This window comes from Alosa pseudoharengus, unplaced genomic scaffold (genome assembly GCF_046254945.1).
Source record: "Alosa pseudoharengus isolate Yale_2024_CS ecotype anadromous, Long Island Sound unplaced genomic scaffold, YU_APseudo_1.1 YU_APseudo_1.1_scf_23, whole genome shotgun sequence".
NCBI classification, from domain to species: domain Eukaryota; kingdom Metazoa; phylum Chordata; class Actinopteri; order Clupeiformes; family Clupeidae; genus Alosa; species Alosa pseudoharengus.
In genome coordinates, this window is record NW_027468685.1 from 8,300,550 (window position 1) to 8,312,460 (window position 11,911).

Genomic DNA, 11,911 nt, shown 5'->3' on the forward strand with positions numbered 1-11,911 from the left:
TTGTGTGTGTGTGTACAGCAAGCACGATTAGCCCGTGTGTGTCTGTACTATGTATGTCAGTTTGAACTTTCTGATATTGTTAAATTAAAACTCACATTTCAGTCAAAAGAGGAAGGATGTTGCTCTACGGAATTCACATGAAGGTGTCACTCATGTGACCGCCTACATTGTGCATGCACGATGATTCATGGTGTGTGTGTGTGTGTGAGAGTCTCAAGACACTGTGTGTGTGTGTGTGGCCATCCAAATCAGACTCTCTCTTTTCTCTCAGAAATACTTTCTCATTCTCTCTCTCACACACACACACACACACACACACACACACACTCTCTCACTCACTTGCTCCCCGACACCATACACAAGAGCAATAATTTTAGTTGTATGAAGTCTTTTTTTCTCTCTCTTTTGGAATCTATTACACCGATTTAATTCTTCTGAGATGGCGTGTGTGTGTCTCCCTTGAGATCAGATGATGAGGCTCGAGGGGAGTGTGCGTGTGTGTGTGTGTGCGTGTGTGTGCTGCTGCTAATCCCTGTTGGACTGTAGACTGTGAGTGTACATACTGATGCATTTCTGTCTCAGAACAAAATAATTGGAAGCGAGTTCAGAGGGTCTGTGTGTGTGTGTGTGTGTGTGTGTGTGTGTGTGTGTGCTTGTGCTCGTGTGTATTAACAGTCTCTCTCTCAGATTCAGCTGATGGGGTGTGTGTATGTGTTAACACCTTGTTCTCCTGCTGTCTCTGTGATAGTGCATGCGTGTGTGTGTGTTAGTGTGTGTTAATGCCGTCTCTCTTAGAACCAGGTGGTAGCGTGTGTGTGTCAATGCTGTCCCTGTCTCTCTCAGAAACAGGTGATGGCGTTTGAGTGTATGTGTGTCAATGCTGTCCCTGTCTCTCTCTCAGAAACAAGCGTGTGTGTGTGTGTGTGTGTGTTTTAACCAGTTAACTCGCAGCGGAACGGCGTCGCGCCATTTGGGGGGAGGAGGGGGGTGGTGGGGTGTATTAAATCAATGGGTAGGCTCATTACTTCATGTAATATTGACATCCCATACATCAATAAAAAGCTACGGGACTCAGGATTCCAAAGGTATCCACCATTCCATGTCAAACTGTGTGGTGTGAGCTACAGTAAGTAATTTATGCTGATATGCCCCCCTCAAAAAAACACACACCCCCCCCTGCATCATTGCCTTCTAATCCTTGTGTACACCCATAACAATATATTCATATGGCTAACCTGGTCTTGAAATTTCCGTAAGAATCCATAGAACAAGATTATATGTGTTGTTATAGTCCAATGTTGAACTGTGAGTGTGTAAGCTTTCATATTCAAAACGTTTATAGAATAGAAATAAAAAACTTTCAAAGATTTTCCGGTGAATATCGGTGATTTTGAATACCAATCGGCTTCGAACTCCCTACTTATGCGTATTCCCCACGCTCCCCTGAGTCTCACGAACACAAAGAGCCATGTCACGTGTCTGTAGGATCACCAATCCAATCACGAGAAACGAAGCAAAGACGAGGCAGAGACAAGCTTGGTCAGCTACACCTTTCTATTGGACATGCAAGCTTGGAATGGCAGCCACGTGGGCCTCTTACAAGTAAGAACGAAATTATGGACATATTCTTGTAGCCAATGACTAGAGCTTTTAAACGACGTATGGGATGTCGTCATTGACTTTGACCATGCGCGTGTATCTCAATGCACAAAAGAAGCGCTTGTTGGTGCGAAAAAAACTTTATTCCAGCCTCTGTGGCTCTTTCTGAGAACTTCACAGGGTTATCCTGACTGTTTCAAAAAAATCTACATGGTCTCAGCTTTCCAATGATACCAGCCATGTGCTTGTAGACCAAACGATGTGGGCATGGTGGCCTCTAATATGTGCAGTGCCTTTTGGTCAGAATTACTGAAATATGACTGCAAAGCAAGTGGTTAACACTCTCTCTCTCTCTCTCTCTCTCTCTCAATTCAATTCAAATATGCTTTATTGGCACGACAAATCATATGATGCATTGCCAAAGCGTTCACAGGAATAGTGATAATTACAAAAAAGTAAACAAATAAACATATACAAACATTTACATTTCATCAATACACTGTGTGTGTGTGTGTGTGTGTGTGTGTGTGTGTGTGTGTGTGTGTGTGTGTGTGTGTGTGTGTGTGTGTGTGTGTGTGGGTGTGTGGGCGTGTGGGCGTGTGGGCGCGTTGCTCAGTGGTCACTCCTCCTCTTTCTGTCACAGTTGTATATGTAGTGTGCAGCTAGTATTGTACAATCTTCCTCTTCTCCTAATAAATATCTAATTTTCTTGTGATCTTCGATCTCAAAGAATTTTGGATATATTGGAATTTTGGATAGAAGTTGGAGCGTATGTCTTTGTAGTTAGGGCAGCTAATGAGGAAGTGTAATTCTGACTCAATTTCTTTTTTGTCACAGTTCACACAAAGTCTGTTTTTTTTAGGCAACCAGGTTTGCCTGCGTCTGCCTGTTTCTATTGCCAGACTGTGGTTGCTAAGCCTGTATCTAGACATTGTTTTTCTCAAGTTGGTGTCTCTTACAATTGTCAAATATTTTGCTAATTGGTATTCCCTGTTAAGAGTCAAATAACTTTGTAGTTTACTTAGTTTTTCTGTTGTTTTTGTCCAGTATGTGAGATATTTTTCTTTCTGGGTGTTGATAATTTGGTTGGTTTTTGCTGGAGCCTATGGACCAACTGGATGAGGGGACTCATTTCTATGTTGAATTCTTGGCTCTTTAAGGCTTTGAAGTGATAGGATGTGGGGTCGCTTGTTTTTAAATGTTGCCAGAATTTGATGGCTCTCTCTTCAATGTTTAGAAGGAGGTGGAACTGGCCGAGTTCTGCCCTGCATGCATTAGTTGGTGTTTGCGGAGTTATGCCCTGCATGCATTAGTTGGTGTTTGCGGAGTTCTGCCCTGCATGCATTAGTTGGTGTTTGTTTCTGCATTTTTAGAATGTTCCTGCAGAATTCTGCATGCGGGTTTTCAATGGGATTTTTGTCCCATTTTTCAAAATCGTGGTTTGTTAGGGGACCCCACACTTCACTGCCATATAGAGCAATGGGCTCAATAACCGATTGGAATATTTTGAGCCAAATTCTGATTGGTATTTCAATATTAATAGATTTTTTTATGGCATAGAAAGCCCTTCGTGCTTTTTCTTTCAACTCACTCACGGCCAAGCTGAAGTTTCCGTTAGAACTGATTTTCAATCCAAGCTAACTATAATTTGTGACATGTTCTATTTTTAGTTTATCAAATGTGAAGTTGTGTTTATTTCCCTGACAATTTGTTCTCTTTTGAAATGTTAATACTTTAGTTTTTTTGGTGTTAATAGCCAGTGCCCAAGTTTGGCAGAATTTTTGCAGTACATCTAGGTTCTGCTGCAGGCCCTCTGCTGTTGGAGATAGCAAAACCAGATCATCTGCAAATAAAAGAAATTTGATTTCGGAATCATGAAGGCTGAGGCCAGGTGCTTTTGATTTTTATAGTTGGTTTGCCAATTCATTGATCTAGATGTTGAAGAGAGTTGGTGAGAGTGGACAGCCTTGCCTCACGCCCCGCCCTTGAGTGAAGTAGCTGGTTTGCTTATTTCCATTTTAATTGTGCATTTATTGTTCGAATACATTGTTTTTATTATGCTGTATGTTTTGCCTCCAATACCACTGTCAATTAGTTTCGAGAGTAGACCTTCATGCCAAATTGAATCGAAAGCTTTTTCAAAGTCTACAAAGCAGGCAAATACTTTTGATTTGTTTTGGTTCATATGTTTGTCAATTAGGGTTTGTAATGTGAAGATATGATCTGATGTTCTATAATTTGGTAGGAATCCAATTTGACTTTTGCTTAGGACACTGTGCTCGATAAGGAAGTTCATGATTCTTTTGTTCATGATGCTGCAGAAAACCTTCCCCAGATTACTGCTTACACAGATGCCTCGGTAATTATTTGGGTCTAGTTTGTCTCCACTCTTAAATATGGGCGTTATGAGTCCTTTATTCCAAACGTCAGGGAAATAACCACTAAGAATAAAATTGAAGAGTTTTAATATCGCCATTTTGAGTCTGTGATCAGCATGTTTTAGCATTTCATTAAGAAATCCATCTGGTCCACTCGCTTTTTTTGGTTTTTTTAGGGTGTGCAGTCTGTCTAGTAGTTCCTTTTCAGTGATAGGGTAATCTAGTTGGTTTTGGTATTTAGAAATTGTGTCTTCCATTTTGGTCAGTTTTTCGACTATTTGGATTTGTTCATGGGTCATATCTGTTTTGTTATACAGATTTTCAAAATAATCTTTCCATGTATTGCCATTTTGTATGGCTGGTTCTTCATTAGGCTTTTTTGTTTAGCGAGTTCCAGTTTTCCCAGAAGGTATTCGTATTTAGTGATTCTTCAATTGTTTGTAGTTGGTTTTGAATATGATGTTCTTTTTTCTTTCTAAGTGTTTTTTTGTATTGTTTGAGTTCCTCATAGTATTGAATTAGTAAATCGTCATTGTTTGGCTGTCTATGCTTTTGGTTTGATAATTGTCTTAGTTTTTTCCTCATCATTTTGCAGTCCAAGTCAAACCATTTCTCATCACTTTGTTTGGTATTTCTTCTTTTTTGAGGGGGACGTATGGCTGATAGCTCTGCCAGGTAGTCAAATATATGGTTAATATTTGCTACTGCTAAGTTTACGCCTTCTATATTGTGGGGGTAACTACTAAGAAGGAAAGTATCAATAGTTGGGGAAACTTTAGGGTGATGGAGAGCTGTTAGGTAGTCTTCTTTGCTGTTCTTAGTCCATCTGTAACACTCTCTCGTGCGGAACAGCTTGCTGGGCTGTTCTTGTATGTTAGAGTTTTCTGTTCTTTTAAGGTATGCAGTAACTTGGCTGTGGTCTGATAGGGGTGTTAGTGGCTTGACTGTGAATGCTCTAAAAGTGGATGAGTCTAAGTCTGTTATCATGTAGTCAACTGTTGAGCAACCAAGAGGTGAACTGTAGGTGTATCTTCCAAGAGAGTCCCCTCTCACCCTACCATTGACAAGATACAGGCCCAGGCTTTGGCAGAGCTCTAAAAGTAGTTTCCCATTTTTGTTTATTTGTGTGTCAGAGCTGTTCCGTGGGAAGTTAACAACATTTTGTGGGAAGCTCTGCCCAAATATATATGTGTTGCCATGATCTGCTGTATAGTCAGGAAGGGATCCTGTCCTTGCATTCAGATCTCCACAGATCAATACACTTCCCTGGGCCTGGAAGTGGTTGATTTGGTAGTTCATGGTGTCAAATATATCTTCGTTGTAGTAGGGAGATTCAGAGGGTGGTATATACACAGCACAAACAAATATATCTTTGGTTGTTTGTTGATTTTAAACCAAACGTGTGAGTCCTCTTTTTTTATTAGTGAGATGTATTTATCTATTTCTAATTTATGCCATATCACCATGCCCCCTGAATCTCTCCCTCGTGTTATTCCTTTATTTTTTCTGGAGGAGATCGCTATTTCTCGATATCCTATAGGACAGAGGGTGACCTCATTATTCTTGCGCCATGTTTCTTGTAAAATTATAATGTCCATGTTTGAAATGCTTTTCTGAAATTCCACAGTGTTAGTTTTGCAACCAAAAGTGGATGATTGAATGCCTTGCACATTCCAGAGGGTAATTGTTAAGGATTTCATGGAGTACTAATTATTGAACAACCTGGATAAATGTAACAAACTTAACAAGCCTTCAAAATGAACCAATCCCAGTGAATATCAGATACATGTATCTATTTATCATATTAGTTATATTATTTATATGTTATTATTGAGTAATATGCAGTGCATACTGTATATTAGTTGTGTTGTGAACTGGTTTTTCTATAAAATAAAAATTGCATTACATTACATTTTTTTTTTTTTTTTTTTAGTACAGTACTCACGATCAGCTCATCAGACGTGTGCATATGAAAGTGAGGAGTTCTTTAATGTCTTTCAGCTCAGTGTTGTGGCTGCTGATGGGCGCTTTCAGTGCCTCAGCGTAGGTTCTGTCTTCCTCCCTGTGCTGCTGTGGCCACAGAAATGCGTCAGGCGGCTCTGCTGTGGTCCCCAGCTGGTTTTGCTGGTGTTGGCCTTTTGAGTCCAGGTTTTCAGTTCCAGGTTGATGACACTCAGAGAGGTGAGTTTGCAGGTGGGTCGCAGGGTGTCGGGTTTGGTGCTGCGTCACAGGGTACCGGGTTTGGTGCTGCATCACAGGGTACCGGGTTTGGTGCTGCGTCACAGGGTACCGGGTTTGGTGCTGCGTCACAGGGTACCGGGTTTGGTGCTGCGTCGCTGGGTGGGGGGTCTGATGTGGTGCAGTAGGAAATCGGGTATGGTGCTGCAGTGCAGCGTGTTGAGTCTGGTGTTGGGCCGCGGGGGGTTGAGTCTGGTGTTGGGTCAACGGGGGGTGGGTTTGGCGCTGGACTGTAGATTGATCAGCTCTGGAGGTTTGAAGCACCTGGCTGTGTTGATGATGGGCAGTGGGGGGCAACATCCTTTAGTGTTTTAGCAAACATGCGGACGCAGTCTTTATGGAGGTGGACGTGGTCGTAGAGGCTGTGGACATCAAGATCAGGGTGGTGTGCCAGGTGGACGTTTGGCATTAAAGCACATCTGCGGGTTATGGCTGCATTAATTTTTTGTATGGTCATCTCTCTCTCTCTCTCTCAGAACCAGGTGATCGTGTGTGTGTGTTTTAACACACACTCTCTCTCTCTCAGAACCAGGAGATCGTGTGTGTGTGTTTTAACACACTCTCTCTCTCAGAACCAGGAGATCGTGTGTGTGTGTGTGTGTGTGTGTGTTTTAACACACACTCTCTCTCAGAACCAGGAGATCATGTGTGTGTGTGTGTGTGTTTTAACACACACTCTCTCTCTCAGAACCAGGTGATCGTGTGTGTGTGTATGTGTGTGTGTGTGTTTTAACACACACTCTCTCTCTCTCTCAGAACCAGGTGATCGTGTGTGTGTTTTAACACACACACTCTCTCTCTCAGAACCAGGTGATCGTGTGTGTGTGTGTGTGTGTGTGTGTGTGTGTGTGTGTGTTTTAACACACACTCTCTCTCTCAGAACCAGGTGATCGTGTGTGTGTGTGTGTGCTTTAACACACACTCTCTCTCTCTCAGAACCAGGTGATTGCGTTTGAGTGGAGTGAGATGCAGCGCTGGGACACAGATGAGGAGGGCATGGCCTTCTGCTTCGAGTACGCCAGGGGAGAGAAGAAGCCTCGCTGGGTCAAGATCTTCACACCTTATGTGAGTCTCTTCTTTCACACACACACACACACACACACACACACACACACACACACACACACACACACACTCTTGCTCATATGCAGATATACACACAGATGACATATACTGTTATAAAGAATGTATGAAATCCCTTTAATGGGGGTGTGTGTGTGTGTGTGTGTTTTGTCTCCGTAGTTTAACTACATGCACGAGTGCTTTGAAAGGATCTTCTGTGAGCTCAAGTGGAGGAAAGAGGTGAGACGACCTCATCAGTACTAAAGGCCAAATACTGTAGCCTCACGCCACCTCCATGAATCCAATTTGCATTTAATATGTTCTCTCTTTCTCCCTCCCCCTCTCTCTCCCTCTTTCTCTTTCTCCCTCCATCCCTCTCTGCCTCTGTCTCTCTCTCTCGCTTTCTTACTGTCTCTCTCTCCTTCTCTTCTTTCTTTCTCTTTCTTTCTTTATCTCTCTTTCTCTCTCTCTTTCTTTCTTTCTCTCTCTCTCTCTCCACCCGCCCCTCTCTCTGTCTGTCTATCCGATGACAGGTTGAAGAGGAGGCGTCAGACCAGGACAATAAGAACTGCAGTAATAATGGTATGTGTTCATGGGCTCGCTCATCTCCACCTCTGTGGCATCTGTTGCTTCTGTTCAAGTTCAAGTAGTTTTATTGTCATGTACTTATAAAATTAATTATAAGTAATGTAAATTCTTAAGCTCAAGAGTCATCAAGAGTATCAATTATTACCAAAACAGAAGGCCGATAACCGATATGTCAGTTGTCAAAAAGGGGGGTAGATAGTAAAGGCGATATGCAGCAAAAATGTAATTCAAAAGCATTTAATTATGCAAACTTTTCTTTCTTCTTTTGATACACAATTGTCTATCAACTTGCATCACTTGCAAGTGTAAATCCTGTGTATCATGTTAATCCAAGAGCTGAGTGATTATTATTAGCAATTATTTTCATAGCCCATTGTGTAGGCCTATACTCTATGTGCTTGTTAAGGGACCTGTCACAAAGAGCAGGGATGGATTACTGCACGGGCCTACCAGGCCCAGGGGCCCAAGGGGTCAGGGGGCCCTGAAGCTCAAGCCTTTGCATGGAATCATTGCCTCAATATCAACAAATCACGATGTAGGCTATATATCTGATTGAATTTAGTATTGGCCATCCCCAAAATGCACCACAATACAGGAAATCCCATAAAAAAAAATACATTTTTTGGGGGGAGGACCCCCAAACCCCCCCTCCCACATATACGACAATAAGTGGGGGGCACTTAATACATCTGGGCCCAGGGGCCCGAAAGTTCATAATCCGCCCATGACAAAAGAGGATGCTTTGCCATCGTGTGTGTGAGTGCAGGAGAGAGGGAGAGGGAGAGGAAGAGGTGCATGCGTGATGGCAAGTGTTACGGTTGAATAGTTTAACAAAACAGTTTTAAAATAGTTCTTAGGCTATTTAAGCATGCAATTTGTGTCCATGTGTAGGCTATAAGCTACACTTTTGAGAGCCTAAAAGGCACGTTAATAGCCAGCTCAGGACGCGATTTAGTTCAGGTCGGATTAAATCACGGCTGGCCCTGTGTGCATGTAGTCTTTTCTGACAGTCCGTTTCAAAAAGGAGCAATTACACTTTTTGATGTTCGCTATCGCATAATTTAGGACTTGTCTGTACTATGTCCGCCGAGGTTTCCCGTTATTCACAATTAACGAACGAGGTGGAGGCAGAGAACTCCCGACGCGCAGCACCTGAGTTTGTAGGCTAGTAAACAGCATCAACAACGTGCATCAATTCGCTAAATGAAGGAAGAGGGTGCTTTACTTATTGATCCGGATCAAAGAGACAATAGCTTACAATGTGGTGTTTTTGTAACTTCAGTGTAGATCATTGTGATTCATTGCAACTTCAGCAATGTAGGCTACCTTACTTACCTTCAAAAAATAGCTCGGTACAGCTGAGGCCCAGTCTACAGTCTGCCTCAGTGAGAATCCTAAACTTTGTCTGTGTTCAGTCTATGATCCTGATTGGCTGCATTCGTGCTAATTAACAAATCAGACGGTGTAGTGGGCAGGACAATGCTCTTGACCACAGAGTAGCAAATGCAGGGAGTGAGGGACGTTTTACAGACAAAGTAGCGCGTTTCATTGTTTATCCATTTCAATATCGGCTTATCGGTGGAAAAAATGACCGATACCGATTATTATAAAAATGCTAAATAACGGCCCTAATAATCGGCCAGGCCGATAATTGGTCGACCCCTAATATATATATATATATATGAAAAAAATGTCCTGAACATTCTCTCCCATAAGAGAACAAAGCTGATGTGGTTTCCTTTTTGAAAGGAAACCAGGGTCAAAGTTGACTCAGGCGGTTGCGTAACTTTTTGTTCATCTGTCCCTGGCGCGTGTGTCTGAGTGGATTTGCTTATTGTGGACGGCGTGCTTCGACAGCAGGCGAATGGAAAGAGTGTTTCAAGGTTGCCAGGTTGAGCTGAGCGCAGTGCAGTTTGGTGCAGTGTTGTTCAGCGTAGCGTCAGGGGCATGACCACACTTGTGCAGTGGTGGAGCAGAACTCAAGCGACCTTGAGTCTGAGAAAGGCGCTATATAAATAAAACTTGTTATTATAAGGTTGCCAAAATCAGCAATGATAATAGTTGGAACTAGCAGCAGTCAGGAGTTTTCCTAAAAAAAACCTTACAGATGACAACAACAGCACTACTACGTAAATGGATCAGTTAAAAGGGAATATTGATAGTGAATTTAAATGTACATACATTGTCAACAGTGGCTGACTGTGTGTCTGTGTGAGAGAGGGAAAAAAAATAGAGTGTGTGTGTGTGCACTTGTCGGCTAGAGCCCATAAAAGTGTGTTTGCCTTGAGCAGTGGTATATGGTGAGATCATGTGTGTGAACATGTGATGTGTAAATCCAGCAGAACAATGAGCAGAGGTCAGAAAGACCACTTCACACTTCCTCTTTCAGTTTGGACATGCACACCTCTAACACTCTCTCTCTTTTTTTCTCTCTTTCTCTCTCCTCCTTTCTCATTCACTTGTTCACTCACTCATTCTCTCTCTCTCTCTCTCTCTCTCTCTCTCTCTCTCTCTCTCTCTCTGTGTCTCATTCTCTCTCTCCTTTCTGACTTTTTGCACTCTGTCCCCCCTCCCTCCTTGCAATGTTCAGTGGCCTTTGGTCTATGACTGTCATGCTTCATTTGCAATATGCCAAAGACATACAGATAACAAACTAACCAATGTTTTAAGTCTATATGTTTTGGTACAGTGCAAAAGTCTATACATTTAAACACAATGCTACCGTCTATAGATTTGATAGGAAATTATAGGAAATGAATAAATAAATGATAACTACAGCAAGTACAATACTGTGGTGGGGCAGTGGTAGCGTAGTGGCTAAGGACTTAGGGTTAGCCAAAAAAACGTGCTAAAAAGTACCAAAAAAATGTGGGTTCAATTCCCAGCTTCCACCATTGTGCCCCTGAGCAAGGCACTTATGGCCCTTGTAATGTAGTTGACATATGTAAGTCACTTTGGATAAAAGCATCTGCTAAATTAATACATCCAAATGTAAACGTGAACTCCGTGTCTCTAAGCAAATACAGTACAATCGTGTAAATAAACACTGTCTGTCCTGTTCCTCCAGAGGATAAAAGTGTCTGCTAAATGAATGAATCTCAATGTAAAAGTGTCTCTAAGCAAATACAGTACAATCGTGTAAATAAACACTGTCTGTCCTGTTCCTCCAGAGGATAAAAGTGTCTGCTAAATGAATGAATCTCAATGTAAAAGTGTCTCTAAGCAAATACAGTACAATAGTGTAAATAAGCTGTAAACACTGTCTGTCCTTCTGTTCCTCCAGAGTATCTGTCTCCACTGGAGCAGCCCCAGGGCTGGAGGCATGTTGGGGGGGAGATCGCCACTTCTTAAGGGCACGCACACACACACACACACACACACACACACACACACACACACACAAACACAAACAACGCCCCCATCAGCCATCCCACACCTCTCCCACTCCAGTGTCTCACACAAACATACATGAAAACACACGCATCCCACTTCACCGCAGGGCTATTACAGCAAGGACCCAGAAGACTAAGTCTATGTTGTTGATGGTGGTTGACGAAGAAGACGAGGAGGAGGAAGAGGATGAAGATGATCGTCAAGAATACATGCTCATGCCATTCGTAGATGACACTTGATGATACTCTCGACGCATCACCAGGGGCGGGACTTTGGCTGTTATTTGGCCACGCCATTGGTTGAAAAGGAAGAACAGCAGGACTGTGATTGGTCAGTGTTGCCCTGGTCTGAATGAGTATTGGTTAAAAACAGGTGAGGGGTTGTGGACTATGCTCAGTGTTGCATTTGGCAAAATGGTAAAGGCAGCAACATGCCAACCAATTGGCTGAAAGGGGCCAGTGTTACAGTATGATTGGATTTCAAATGGAGATCTTATCCACTAACTTCTGTCTAAGGTGAAACTAGAAGAGTATTTTTTATTTTGGAGAGTGCTTATCGGGAAGACAGACAGACATACTTCCAGCCAGTAATGGTCTCCAATGGCAACTAAAACTCAGAGCACCAGTCTGACAACAAAAAAACAGATTTGGTGA

The 11,911-nt window shown here is 42.4% G+C and overlaps 1 protein-coding gene across 1 annotated transcript in view; it reads left to right on the forward strand.

Annotated features, from left to right (window-relative positions):
• snx27a (sorting nexin 27a) overlaps positions 1-11,334 on the forward strand; it is a 42,453-nt gene extending 31,119 nt beyond the window's left edge. Inside the window, exons 10-13 of the mRNA XM_076301253.1 lie at positions 7,152-7,280; positions 7,458-7,517; positions 7,811-7,859; positions 11,149-11,334. Of these exons, the coding sequence (XP_076157368.1) occupies positions 7,152-7,280; positions 7,458-7,517; positions 7,811-7,859; positions 11,149-11,216 (306 nt within the window). The 3' untranslated portion in view covers positions 11,217-11,334. The remainder of the gene's footprint in view (positions 1-7,151; positions 7,281-7,457; positions 7,518-7,810; positions 7,860-11,148) is intronic.
• The last annotated feature ends 577 nt before the right edge of the window (positions 11,335-11,911 follow it).